The sequence below is a fragment of the Sus scrofa genome, chromosome 1 (genome assembly GCF_054392235.1).
Source record: "Sus scrofa isolate SSC_HxYL_T2T_F1_AM1 chromosome 1, Sscrofa_HxYL_maternal_Yorkshire_Landrace_v2.0, whole genome shotgun sequence".
NCBI classification, from domain to species: Eukaryota; Metazoa; Chordata; class Mammalia; order Artiodactyla; family Suidae; genus Sus; species Sus scrofa.
The window spans coordinates 39,450,413-39,464,672 of NC_139383.1; the positions used below are offsets into that span (position 1 = coordinate 39,450,413).

The 14,260-nt window shown below is 33.9% G+C and overlaps 1 protein-coding gene across 50 annotated transcripts in view; it reads left to right on the top strand.

Moving 5' to 3' along the window:
• Positions 1–14,260, top strand: part of TRDN (triadin) — a 386,488-nt gene that overhangs the window by 244,010 nt on the left and 128,218 nt on the right. For 29 of the 50 annotated variants that reach the window (XM_084957615.1, XM_084957622.1, XM_084957696.1 and 26 more), the window contains 5 exons: positions 1,874–1,903; positions 2,616–2,633; positions 6,477–6,509; positions 6,628–6,654; positions 8,766–8,792. In XM_084957615.1, coding sequence (XP_084813741.1) covers positions 1,874–1,903; positions 2,616–2,633; positions 6,477–6,509; positions 6,628–6,654; positions 8,766–8,792 — 135 coding nt within the window. The remainder of the gene's footprint in view (positions 1–1,873; positions 1,904–2,615; positions 2,634–6,476; positions 6,510–6,627; positions 6,655–8,765; positions 8,793–14,260) is intronic. The other 21 variants (XM_084957693.1, XM_084957712.1, XM_084957807.1 and 18 more) reach the window with 2 other exon arrangements.

Below are 14,260 nucleotides of genomic sequence, written 5' to 3' on the forward strand. Positions count from 1 at the left end.
TGTAAGTAAGATGTTAGCAAGATGACATTTATCACATTCTTATACGAAATTGTTTTATATTTCTCTAATATTTGAATTATCTGCTTAAACAGTTAGGATAATCACTAATGAAGGAAACAAATGAGAAATTGCTTGCAAAGTTTATTTGTTCTGTATCACAGATTTGGCCTTCTTGGTTGTAGTTTCTGATGAGAAACTGAATAGCAAGAAAAAAACTGGTTTTGAGGAGGTGAGGTAGCAGGTATCCAAAGTTCTCTTTATTAAGTCATGCTAGACATAATAGTGCTTAATAAATGTCAATTGAATATATAAATGTTTAAGGCATATTATTTTAAATAAGGTTTGTTTTTCTCTTATACATGAAACAACCCTATTACAGAAAAAAATAGAAATTCAAAAAGAGAAGGTTGCAAAACATCATTTTAACGACTATATTTTCTATTATATGGATATACTATGAATCCCTAAGAGTTTCCCTACTGTATGGGAGGTACTGATTAATATTCCCATTATGTAGTGGTATAAAACCATGTCATAAACAAAGCATCTTCCCATAATATTTTCTAAGACAGTTTTGCATTTTTTTTTCTCCTTGGAAATCTAGAAATGGAATTAAAATGAGCATGCTTACATCAAAAATGATGCACACTCATTTTAATGATTTTCTAGATTTTTTCTCAAGTTGCTTTCCTAAATTGTGTTTTCATCTTGTACGTTTGTGGAAGTAGGTTGTTAACTTTTACCACACTGTTACTATTGTTCATTATCATTTTCTCATAAAACAATTCATTTGACCATCTAACTGCCTTTTGTGAACAATCTCCTACTCATTGTCACTTTCCAACATTTTAGGGCTGTTACCTCATGAAAATATAATCATGATCCGTCCACATCACTATATGGCACACAAATCCAGTAACTTCCAAATTGTTAGTAAATGTCTATTGTTCTATGTTCTAGCCATATAATTGTCAGCCAGAGGACAGTTTATTTATCTTTTGCAAATATCAGTTCATAGTTCATTATTATGATCCTAATTTCAGTGATATTCAGAGAACTTCAAAACTAAGTTACAAAAGAGGTGAAAGAAAGGAAGCAATATACAGAATAAAATATTCTTTTTTTTCTTTTGGCTACACCTGGCCAGGGATTGAATCCAAGCTGCAGCCACAACCTATGCCACAGCTGAATCAATACCAGAGCCTTAACCCATGGCACCTGGGATGGAACCTCTGCCACTCCAGAGCCAATGCTGGCTGCTTAACCTGCTATGCCACAGGAGGAACCCCCAGAATAAAATATTCTAAGAAAAAATTAAAGTTAAGATGCCTCCCTCCTAAAATCAGCAAGGTGAAAGAAATCATTAACCCATGAGCCAACATTACCTGTTTTTTTTTTATTACAATAGGTTAATTTCATGTTCATATTGATATACATTGATTATTCAAGGAGATTGCAAAGCATTTCATCTGGATTGCTATAGATTGAACAAATGAGGAAATTACCAACTAAATTCATGGATTCCAACTCATCTTTACTGAAAGAGACAGTACAGCTGCTCAGTCTGACTTTTTACTAAAAGGTCATTAGCTTTGATAGACACAGTGTAGTTTCCATGCAAATTAAATATGGATATTTTCCTTTATATTATCATATATTTATAGATCAAAAATTTCTCACTTCCCTCTTCAATCTAATACTCCTCCTCTCAAAAACAGAGTAACTTCTCTTTAACTCCATATTATAGAAATGTATCGTATTGTTAAATCCATTTTCTTGAAAATGATTTCAGACTGTATGGACATTTTGTTGTGAGCTTATCAGTTGTGAGTTTCTTATTTGCTTTATCAATAACTTGTATTTGTGTTTTCAGATTTAAAGAAAACAAAAACACCTACAGAAGGTATTTGGCGTATTTCCTTTTTCTGTCTTACACTTAATGAACCCCAGCCAGCATTCCTTTTTAAAGGATTCATGTAAAAGAAAAAAATTATATATGAGCTAATGGGAGAGAGAAAAATATTGAGAAAGAGAGAAAGAGAGAGCATCAATCTTTCTTGACAATAATGTTATGTGAAATATGGGGCAGTAATAAAAAAATAAATACCTCATATGTTCACCTTTCACAGTAATTATTTTCCAAGAAATCTTTGCTTGACAAGAAATTGAACAATGTTCAATATCAAGTATTAATTTAGCTAGAAAGCATAAATTTAATTAATATCAGATATACCAGCATAAATGGAACCAAATGATTCCTTTAAGTCTCAAATAGAATCATAAGTCGTGAGGCAGGTATACCTGTGTCTTCTGTATTTGTTCATATGTGTTTATGTGTGCAGCTGTTTATGTTTCATGTGCAAGATATAAATCGTTTAAAATGGTTCAACAGTATAATCCTAGGTTCATTGTCAAATGATGTTTCACAATCAACTTATGGAAACATCCATGATAATCATCAACTCCTAAGAGCAAAACTTGCTGTGAAATTTAAGGGGAGAGAATGAGGCAAGGGGTTGGAAAAATTACAGTTTAATCAATGTGTTGTGGGGAGTAAATTTTAATCTTTAAAAGTTTCACGAGCAATGGTTTTCTGCTTCTGTTTCTTTCAACAGAACTACCCAAGGGGAAAAGTAAGGAAATGCATGCAAAGTATATATATATATATATATATTTTTTTTTTTTTTTTTTTTTTTGCTCTACTACTACTGTTGGCCTGCTGATAGACTTGTGGTTTTGAATCTCCCTTTTCTATGTTTTATGCATGTGAGCTCATTTTTTTTTTTATCAGAATGAAAGAATATACAATCTTGGGAGGGGACTAGAGAGCATGAATCTTTCTTAGAGTCCTTTTTCAAATTCATGCAGTCATATGATAATATTATCTAAAGTCTCATAACCACAAAATATAACTGCATTCCATTAACCAAAACTCTTATTATGTTGGTGTAAACTTAGTCCCTGTAATCTGGTTGGTTCTGTAGTTAGAACATAAAACAGAAGTTCTTTTTCAAGTTAGTTTTACAATCTCTTTTATGTCTTCTTTCTTCTTGTAATCCATAAATACTTTACCATGTTCACATGATATATGACATTTTTTTCTACAGTATGGTTCTTTTTCCCTGTAAACACCATGAGCTCTGTGAAATTGCATTGGTTGGGAGCCACATGTTAGGCAGCATCCACCGTTGCTTTAACACATATGATTAAAGCTTGTTTGTTAACAATTCAATAAAGCTCGCTGCTTTGAGGTTGTGTCTTTTGCAAATAGATACTCTTCTCTGAAGAAATGGGATATGTTGAACAAACAGAAACAAAAAGTGCCAACTTAAACCTATTCGGTTAGCTATTAAAAATCATCCCATTTCCAGGTATGCAGAGCTTTAAAAAATCCTAGTGATATTGAAATGTGTTTTAACATATATACTAATTTAAAAAGATGTGTGTATATTTTGGTTCTGCAAAGGTTAGGACATTGAGATGTTCTATGTCATAAAGGTGCTCTAAAAAGTCCTGTGGAGAGAATCTTGAAATTATACCACAACTCAGCCAGGGGGAGCAATCTGTCTATATAGAAATATGTGATCGTTCAGTCCCAGATTTATGTGTGTGCACAGCTGTTGATGGGTACTTCTGGCACACCAATACAGAATCTGCTGTGTAAGCTATTGCACCAGCAGGGAAACAGAAGGACAACTGGAGATTTGAAAAATGGTATTTAAAAAAAATATATTAAATAAATAAATAAATATATATATATATATATATATATATATATATATATATATATATCCTAAGGTCCCCACTTTATTACAGTCTGTATGATTTAAAAGTTCCCACAGATACTCTGCAGCTCTTTGACAATCTTCAGAGTATTGATATATTTAATAAATAAACATGCCTTCCCAGGCATTCATTTTCATTCTGACTGCTTCCTCCTTAGGAAGTTCTTTGGCTTGTCACTTGGGCAGTCATAGGGCCAAGGAAAAAAGTGTTCCTCTAAACAACTACTAATTCTTTACAAGTTAACATGTTTGCTCTAGTGTATATATATATATAGACTTGTTTTTTATTATTGTTATTGTTATATTTTTGAATTTGTTGGATTTAGTTTTTTTAATTTTAAGATTGTTTAGTCATTTATACATCTCTAACTTGTATTTTTATTTTGATTCTTCTTAGTTACCACAGCTTAAAAGTTGTTTTTCTTTTTTTCTTTTTTTCAGTTTAAAACAAATCATGGTCAGGGAAATGGGGGAAGAGTATATGGAAACTTCCTGAGTAAATTTTTGCAAATTCTCATGATCTATAATTTTTTTGAAAATAAAAACAAAAAAAAAATTTTTTTAATTATAAGTATGATTTGGCAGTCCTTTAGAATTAAAGGGCAAATTAATTTATATTAAGACAATTTAATAATTATATCCTGAATTATCCCATTTAATAAATGCTCTTGACAGACTATTTAGTATATTGTTCCAAATTAGTACAGATTTTGTGCTTATATAATGACTTTCTGGTATGACTGGAAGGCCCTTATTTTAACTTTGAAATCTCACATATAGCTATTACTCAATTTTAATACATACTCACATTGACTTCCAATGTTTTTTTTGACTGCCATCATTCAAAAAATTTTTAGAAATGTTTTTATGATTGGTGCTTCTGCTCAATGGTAAATTAAACAATGCATGTAATTACTCCAGGTTTTCCAGATAATTTGTGGTAATATTCTTTTTTTTTTTTTTGTCTTTTTTTGCCTTTTCTAGGGCCACGCCCCCGGCATATGGAGGTTCCCAGGCTAGGGGTCTAATCAGAGCTGTAGCCGCTGGCCTACGCCAGAGCCACAGCAACGCGGAATCCGAGCCGCATCTGCAACCTACACCACAGCTCATGACAACGCTGGATCTTTAACCCACTGAGCAAGGCCAGGGATCGAACCCGCAACCTTATGGTTCCTAGTCGGATTCGTTAACCACTGTGCCACGATGGTAACTCCTGTGGTAATATTCTTAACTGTGTTTAACTTTAACTAAGTCATCTATACTTCTTCCTTTTAAATTGTAAAGCACTTTGTCAAGTCATTCATTTTATTTGTTTTCATACTTGCCTTCTATCTTGAGAGTGAAAAAATTACTCATTATACCTTCACAAGTACAAGTGTGGTAAAACTGTGCACTTGAGAGGTTGATGAGATGACCAAAGAAAATTCAATGACACTTTATGTTTCCAAAATATGGTTCTTAGGGTTCTTTCAGCATATAAACATCTTCTAGTCTCCAAAATATATTCATTATGCGAAACTTGAAGAAATCTCATTATTTTTTAAAAAAATCAGATAATAATGTGTCTATGTTAAAGCATTTCTTGAAAATCTTCATTTAAATTAATTTGACAAGCTTGTCAAAGCAAAATAAAGAAGAATAGAAATGTAAATAATAGAACTTCATATAAAATTAGGGCTTAGTATCCTATAAATGCATGCTTAATTTTGAGGCCACAATAATGCTTTGTCTCACATAATGTTGGCAAAAGTGGGTTCTTAAAAAGAAACATTATCTGAAAAGCACTCTGTAAGGAACATTTGTCCTAAAAACAGGGGAAGTATGTTTTGCTTCCCCCTGAAAATTCTTAGTCTATTTTTAGTGTCTTAAATCTGCCTCAACAAAGCCTTTGTCGTAGCTAAACAAATACCTTTACAAAATAAGAAAGTTTCACCTTAGAAGAGGAAGTCAAGAGAAATATCTGTTCATCCTTATCTGTGAATTATTTTTAAAACAACTGCAATAATTATACTTCATGCTTACATTTTATCCCCAATTTATTCATATTGATCTAGTAAGAAAGCAAATTTAATTTTTTTATCATTTATACCTACTTTATTTTTCTTGTTTATTATCCATGAAAAATTTTAATTTCTCTAATATTCAGAATATTTTTATTGCTGTTATATAAGGGAAATCTGTGAGGAAATGAAAAAACCTGTTTTAAATATAAAATATTAGTCTTTTCATGGCATCTACTATTATCTGGTACAATACAGTATTAGCATATAAATATTTCTTTGTATTAAAATAAATAAGTTTTGGAGTTCCCATTGTGACTCAGTGGTTAACGAACCCCACTGACATCCATGAGGATGCGGGTTCGATCCCTGGCCTTGCTCAGTGGGTTAAGGATCCGGTGTTGCTGTGAACTGTGGCATAGGTCACAGATGTGGCTCGGATCCCCAGTTGCTGGTTCACAGAACACACAATAAGTGGCAAGAGTGTAACATATTACACTGTTGCCTAGGCTGGCAGCTATAGCTCTGATTCAGCCCCTAGCCTGGGAACCTCCATATGCCATGCACGGGTGCGGCCCTAAAAAGACAAAAAGGCAAAATAAATAAATAAATAAGTTGTGATACATAAAACTGGAATAATTTTAATAATAGTAATAATAATAATAACAACAACAAATATAATATGTTTCAGAACAGGAAATGAAAGAAAAACATGTGGAACCAGGTAACCATTTTTAAGTTCCTCTATCCTCTTCATTTTAAGGTATTAACTTGCAATTGAATATTGAAATGACATCAAAAGTCATGGAATGTTGATTTTTTTCTTTTCTTGTTTGATACAGCAAAGTCACCAAAGAAGGAACATTCAGGTGAGTCAGACTGGGCTTGCTGGGGTCTTTCTGCCTTATGTCCAATGTTTATTATTACTGCAGCCTCAGACAAGGTGTAAGGGCCATGACAGGAAAGGGCAGGAAGTCTTTCCATCTCATGAGATGTCTTTTTTCCAAGTTCCTGACAAAGAGTTAACACTAATGTCATTTTAGTGAATGGAAGCCAAGTACTATGTTACACTCTTGCCACTCATTGTGTGTTCTGTGAACCAGCAACATTAGGATCACCGGGAGGTTGTTAGAAATACAGAGTCTCTGGTCTCATCCCAGATCTGCTGAATCAGAATCCACAACTTCTTAAAATCCCCAGTGAATTTGTCAAAAGCAGTGTTTGAGAAGGGATGCTTTACAGTTTAGTATAGAATACAAAAATCAAAACAAAGACCAAACTCCTTGTAAATGCATCTACTATTGCTTTGTTTTTAAAGTATGAAATATTCAATTCCAGCAAATATTCCCTCTCTATTCAAAATGTTATTTAATGACACATCTTGAGGACCCGGGGGAGTTGAAGTGAGAGTAGAGGTTTTGTCCTTGATATATTTACATTTGAATGATGAAAAAAACTGAATTGAGAATTAGACAGCTAGAAAAACACACGTGCAAACAAACAAAAACTAAGAATGCAGAAGGTGTAGATACCAAATGATTTTCTCGAAGGCTTCTGGCATTTAACTTGCCCTTTTTGTTGTTTAGTGAAATAAATGCAAATTTCTGAAAACGTTATTTTATTGACCTCATTTTAAAACTTCACCAAACTTCTGCTCAATTAACTTTACCGATTGTGTGTGTGGTCATGTGTATATGTGTGTGTATGTGTATGCGCATGTGTAGTCATAGCTTCATATAATATCCATTAGTTGCTCCTCCCATCTTATTATATTTAAATGGAAATAGCATTTACACTGGAAATACAATAAAATAGAAATTATAATATTATATAAATAACCATGCAATTATAGCTCAACTATGTTCCCACCTGTCACAGACCACAGTAAACCACAGGTTTGAAGCTATATTTTTTTATTCTTCTTCCAGGTTTGTAAAACTTTCTCAGAAGGCCCAAATCCATTTACGTGTCTCTCCAACTAGTTCTAATAGCATCATTGTCTTTCCTTTATGAAAGCACTTAATATATTGTTACAATCATATTACCTTTTTTTTCTACTTTAAATAGTCAGAAATTAGAAGATAAAGAATATTTTTTTTATATCTTTATCCCCAAAGTGCCTATCATAGTATCAGGAATATTTTGGGCACTTGATAGTATTTGATTAGATGAAAAGAAATATATCTAATAGGGTAATCACTTGTTTTTAAAAAATTTAAATATGAATGACTTTTAAATAATTTACAATATGAAATAATCGCACTTTCCACCACATCAGGTTAACTTTGATATTAGTTATCCTTTGAGAAGGAATAAATGTTTTTGTCTTCCTTAAAGAGAACAGATTATGTGTATGGGAATAACATTCCCAAAATTGGGCCCTAACACGTGTTCTCGCTTAGGTGCATATGCGGAAAACTGAAATAGAGCGTACATCAGAGAAGCATATAAACATGGAGAGACAAAGAATGACAATGAGTATAATCAATTTGAGGAGTTTTAATAGCTCAACATTATCTTATAAATTAAACTTAACTAAATACCATTATTTAAATTTCTTAAAATCATTATCTGTTCACTTCAGGGTATGATTACAGTGCAGTAATTTATTGATTCACTTCCTTCTTTTCATACCATTCTTTAGACTTTAAGGAAACTACATTGATTTATATATAAAACTAATCATATTCTTAGATAATTTAAAATGGAAAATAATATGAATAAATCATGAATGAACATTCTGTGTTAGAAAAACATATATGAATATCAGAAAAGAAACCTATGTTTCATGGCACGTATTTCAAGTATATCAAAGAAAATGGCACAGGAGTGTATTTTCTTTCTCAGACCTACTTTTTCCTTTGGTTTCCAAGGTTATAATATAGTCTTTTAAAAAATGAAAATAACTTTAAAACTATTTTAAAAAGACATATGTAGACTTGTAATTGATTTAGACCTTATTATTTCTTGTCTTTAACAGCTCCAAGTGAAAAACAAGTTAAAGCAAGTATGTTGAATAAACTTAAAAAAACAAAAAGCATATTTCAACAGCTTACTCAATTAAGCTTCTGCTATAGACAATGCTAATGCTAATTTTTGAGGCTGGCTTACCAATTGTTTCTTGCTATGATTTTTTTGTTGAGTTAAAATAATATGCATAGTTGGAGTTCTCGTTGTGGCTCAGTGGTTAAGGAATCCGACTAGGAACCATGAGATTGCAGGTTCGATTCCTTGCCTTGCTCAGTGGGTTGAGTATCCGGCGTTGCCATGAGCTGTGGTTTAGGTTGCAGACGTGGCTTGGATCCCAAGTTGCTGTAGCTGTGGCGCAGGCTGGTGGCTGCAGCTCCGATTGGACTCCTAGCCTGGGAACCTCCATATGCCGCAGGTGTGGCCCTAGAAAAGGCAAAAAGACAAAAAAATAAAATAAAATAATATGCATAGTCAACTTTGTCTTTTCTTATTAAAATTTATCTATGAGCCTCATTTGTAAATGTTAATTTGTCCAAATCATAACCCCTTTTGAGATGTTTGTGTTTTTGTTTCCCATTTTGCAGAATAAGTGATCTTTTCAATTTCTTAAACACATTAGACTTAATTTTCCTAGTGATTAATCACTTGATCAAAAAAGAAGGTGACATAATTTGTCCAACAGTGAAAGGTATTGTGTCCTTAATGAACTGAAGCCCCCAATAATTTTATTAACTATTGATTTTGCAATATCATAACTTCCTTTTAAGGCTTTTATCCTTGGATTTTGAATATTGATCGATAACTGTAGTATACCATGGTATTTGCATCAATAGTAACTTTGACAAAATGATTAGGGATAAATTCTTATTTCTTTGTTGGTATTTCTCAATTCAATGAAGTACCTAATAGATTGCCATTAATGGAAAATTATCTTAGGCATAATATCATGTATTTGAGTTTAGAAATGTTCTTTTAGCTTCTCTAAGCTTTGTTAATGATCAAAGCTCATTTCTATGCATGATATAAACATGTTTATATTTTCCTTTTGATTTAGAGCTACATAAGTATTAATTATGGTACTAATACAAAAAAAATGCATGTTTTATTTACTGCCAGGTTTTTGAGACAGAGTATCATTGGTGAATATATCAGAGAAAAAATGGAAAATATAATATTGTGTAGCATGGTGTCTTTAAAAAAATTACAGTTGGAAGTGTTTACATAGACATTGTAGACTTTAAGGGAAGGTGTAACATGAATCTAAAATTCCACTTATATTTTCATGAAAATTTTTGGTTGAATATAAAGCTGATTAGAACTTCATATTATGGAGTATTTAGTGTGCTAATACTTAGTCTGTAGAAATGCATAATCAAGCAAATATAAAACAAAACCGATAATTTTGCAGCACTGGTAGAGAACTTTAGATTGTAGATTACTCTGAAAATGAACATTTTTCTTCCGAGAAAAATGTGACATTTAGATTAAAATATTCATTTGCAATTAAAAAAACTAAGTTCTGCTATCCATGAAACATACTATCCAATCAAGTTTTGAAGAGATCAGCATCTTTTGCAGCAAATTAACAAGTTTAGGTTGCCAAATCATCTTAGACCCAATATAAAAGTTTCAAAAGAATTAATATTCAACTCCTTATATGAATGAAAGATTTGGACTTGACATGGGCATTATCTCAGTACAAAAGTTAATTAGAGATAATTCATAAATTGTTTAAATCTCTGCTAACAATGTGACCATCAGTTTCCTCAAATAAGAACTGTTTTTGGGGTTTGAAATCAAACAACAGTAGAATTTTTATATAGCTTCTATAGACATTGAGCTATTTATAAGGTTTTTACCTAAGGTGAAAATTACGGATCATTGCAAATACTTTTGAAAATTCCTTCAGTCATTCATATAGTATGGGCACATAGTTTTGTGTATTAACCTAAATATTCAGGACATGATTTTATATTATGTTAAATTGTGAGGACAAGTGACAGAATGAGATGCATAGTTTAATTAGCATAAATTAAGTGTTTATGTGATGCAGTTCCATGGTACAGTTCCATGAACAACAACAACAACAAAAAATAGGTTAGGAGTTCCCGTTGTGGCTCAGTGGTTAATGAATCCAACTAGGAACCATGAGGTTGCGGGTTCGATCCCTGGCCTTGCTCAGTAGATTAAGGATCCAGCTTTGCTGTAAGCTGTGGTGTAGGTTGCAGACGCAGCTTGGATCCAGCGTTGCTGTGGCTCTGGTGTAGGCCGGCGGCTACAGCTCCAATTAGACCCCTAGCCTGGGAACCTCCATATGCTGCGGGAGTAGCCCTAGAAAAGACAAAAAGACAAAAAAAAAAAAAAAAGTACTGGAGGATGCAGACAAGCTTGGGAGCTGTATCAATACAGGGTAGAAGTTCTCATAGTACCATGGAACTTGAAGAAAAAGGAAACCCTTCGGGTGGAATGCTGTAGCAAGCACTATGGAGGGGCACTTAATACCTCCACTTGTAAGGTTATGTGTCAGGGATAATGTGGTTGGGGGAAGAGGTCCTTTGACCAAGCAGGGATGCCAAGCCAAGATTTCCAATTTCTGGAAGTCAGCATAGGTTCTGTTATCATCATGTGTACAAAACATGTCCAGATGCTCTCCCTGAAGTCCACTGCACCTTCACTACCTCCTCTCCCCCCACCAACCCCCGTCCCCCCCGCCAACATTGGACAGGGTTGAAGGGGTTAGAAATGATTAGTTTATTTCCATTGAAGTCCACTGTACCTTCACTGGATAGGGACAAAGGGGTTAGGAATGATTAGTCTATTTCCATGTCTGGAAGAGGACAAAACAAGTTGATTTTTTAGACTCAAGGGCATTTCAGATCTTTAACATTCCCCTTGGTAAATCACGAGGGAATGTAGTAAACAATGCTTAGCAAATATATTTGACCACATCACCCTCTATTTTATTTCAAAAAACACTTCAAGGACCAGTATTCCTCAAAGTTGTGGAAGCCATACATTACTTCATTCCTCATACCAAGGACCATAGGTCTCCGATCAGATATTCCATGTGCATAGAATTCCAGCCTGTGGTCAATTTGAATTCTGAGCAAAAAAAAAATACGCCAAAGACCAAGTCATGGCAGAAGTGTGGTTATTTTAAATTGTGGGTCTAAATTTGAATTAAATGGCAACAATTGTGTTTTTCATCCCTTGGTTTTAACACCACACTAGATTTTTGTGATTGCCCAGCCACCAAGCCTGACTCTGCTCATCATCTTAATTCATTTTAATACCTAAATATGTGAGTCACATATCTATCTCTTGATATACTAATACATGTCAGGATCTTTCAGGAGAAGCTAGTTTGCAGATTTTTAAAATAAAGTCCTTTGAATTTATTCAGGTATATATTAGAAGACTATTGGGAACTGCCTATATTGTTTGGACTCAAATGTTCTATCTTGGAAATTACTGATGAAAAATTCTATGGGTCTGAACTAGTAGATCAGATATCAGCGAGGTATGTCTAGACAACAGGTTGCATGACATATATGACCATGTAGCTCAGTTGTCTAGGGCATTCCAAGTTTATTCATATTATTCCAGAATAATTATTACTTGTGCCTCCTTTCACTTGCTTGGTTTGGATCATAAATTATATGATCACTACTCAAATCATAGATGATATGGACCAAATAAACTCAAAATAGTACTGATTCAATGAGAGGTGATGGTTTTGGAAGATTTAAGTACCAAAAAAACTAGGCTTTAAGAGTCTTGGGACTGACTTAGATGGTAGGGTAAGGTGTGCTTTTTTGTTTAGTCCCATTTATAAACCCAAGGTTGTTGTCCTGGATGCCAGGCCAAAATTGAAAATTCCCTGGTTTAGAGCTCAAGAATATTCATCAAGTTTGGTTCAAAGAGATATGAACTAGATAGAGGATTACTAGCAGGAGTAGAATCTGAGTTCAGTTTATATATTGGGAAGTATAGATGAAGAAGAGGAGAGAATTTCAAATAGGAAATCAGGAATAAGAGTTCCCATTGTGGCTCAATGGTAATGGACCTGACTAGTATCCATGAGGATGTGAGTTTGATCCCTGGCCTTGTTCAGTGAGTTAAAGATCTGGTATTACCATGAGCTGTGGTGTAGCGTGCAGATGTGGCTTGGATCTGGCATTGCTATGGCTGTAGCATAGACTGGCAGCTGCAGCTCTGATTTGACTCCTAGCCTGGGAACTTCCATATGCTGCAGGTACAGCCCAAAAAAGAAGGAAAGAAGGAAAGAAAGAGAGGGAAAGAAAGAAAGAAAGAAAGAAAGAAAGAAAGAAAGAAAGAAAGAAAGAGAAAGAAAAGAAAGAAAAATAAAATCAGGAATAAATTTTTAATATTGTGGAAGTATAATAATGAATACAGCAAATAACACTATAAAATATGACTATTGAGACAAGTATTGTGTGACCTTAGTCTTACTAATAAAGCAGTCTCTTGATACTGTGTTTTATTTTTTATTATTATTTTTTTGGCCATGCCTGTGACATGCAGAAGCTCCTGGGCCAGGGATCAAACCTTCGACACAGTGACTCGAGCCATAGCAGCAACAATGCCTGATCTTTAACCCACCGAGCCACCAGAGAACTCCATTGATATTGTGTTTTAAAGGGTAACATGGTATTGGAATACATCTAAATAAGTTTTCCAATAAGATAGGAATAGAAAGACCTATCGTGATTCCACTTGAGCAGAAATCTGATATAAGGGCAGCTATTTCAGTAGTTAGAAAATGGTGAGATTATTTTAATTTACTTTTTTGCTTTTTTAGGGTTGCATCTGTGGCATATGGAAGTTTCCAAGCTAGGGTTCAAATCAGAGCCACAGACACAGCAACACAGGATCTAAGCCAAATCTGCACCCTACACAGCTTATGGCAATGCCAGATCCTTAACCCACTGAGCAAGGCCAGGGATTCAACCTGTGTCCTCAAGGATACTAGTCTGGTTCATTACAGCTGAGCCACAAGGGGAACTCCGAGATTACTTTAAAATGTTGCTGATGTAATTGGTTTTCATTACAAAATTTAAAAAATGATTTATTCCTATTTTGTACAATTCCAAAGTATCAATTCCAGGTGGTTCAGGGACTTACATGCTAAAAAGAAAACAGTCTGATGACTAAGGAAAGGGAGATTTAGAGACATGCAGACAAATCTACAAGGAAGATAGCCAGCTGTATGAACATAAAGGGAGAGATTGGACTGATGCAGCTACAAGCCAAGGAATGCCAAGGATTGCTGGCAACCAAAAGAAGCTAGGAAGAGGTATGAAGGATTCTTCCCAAGGGCCTTCAGAGCAAGTTTCAGAGGGCTTTGTCAACACCTTAGCTTTAGACTTCTAGCCTTGAGAACTATAAGGGAATGCATTTCTGCTGTTTTTAGCCACTTAATAACTTAAATACAGCCCTAGAAAATTAATGTAACAGATGACTATGAAAACAAACAGTAAGTGA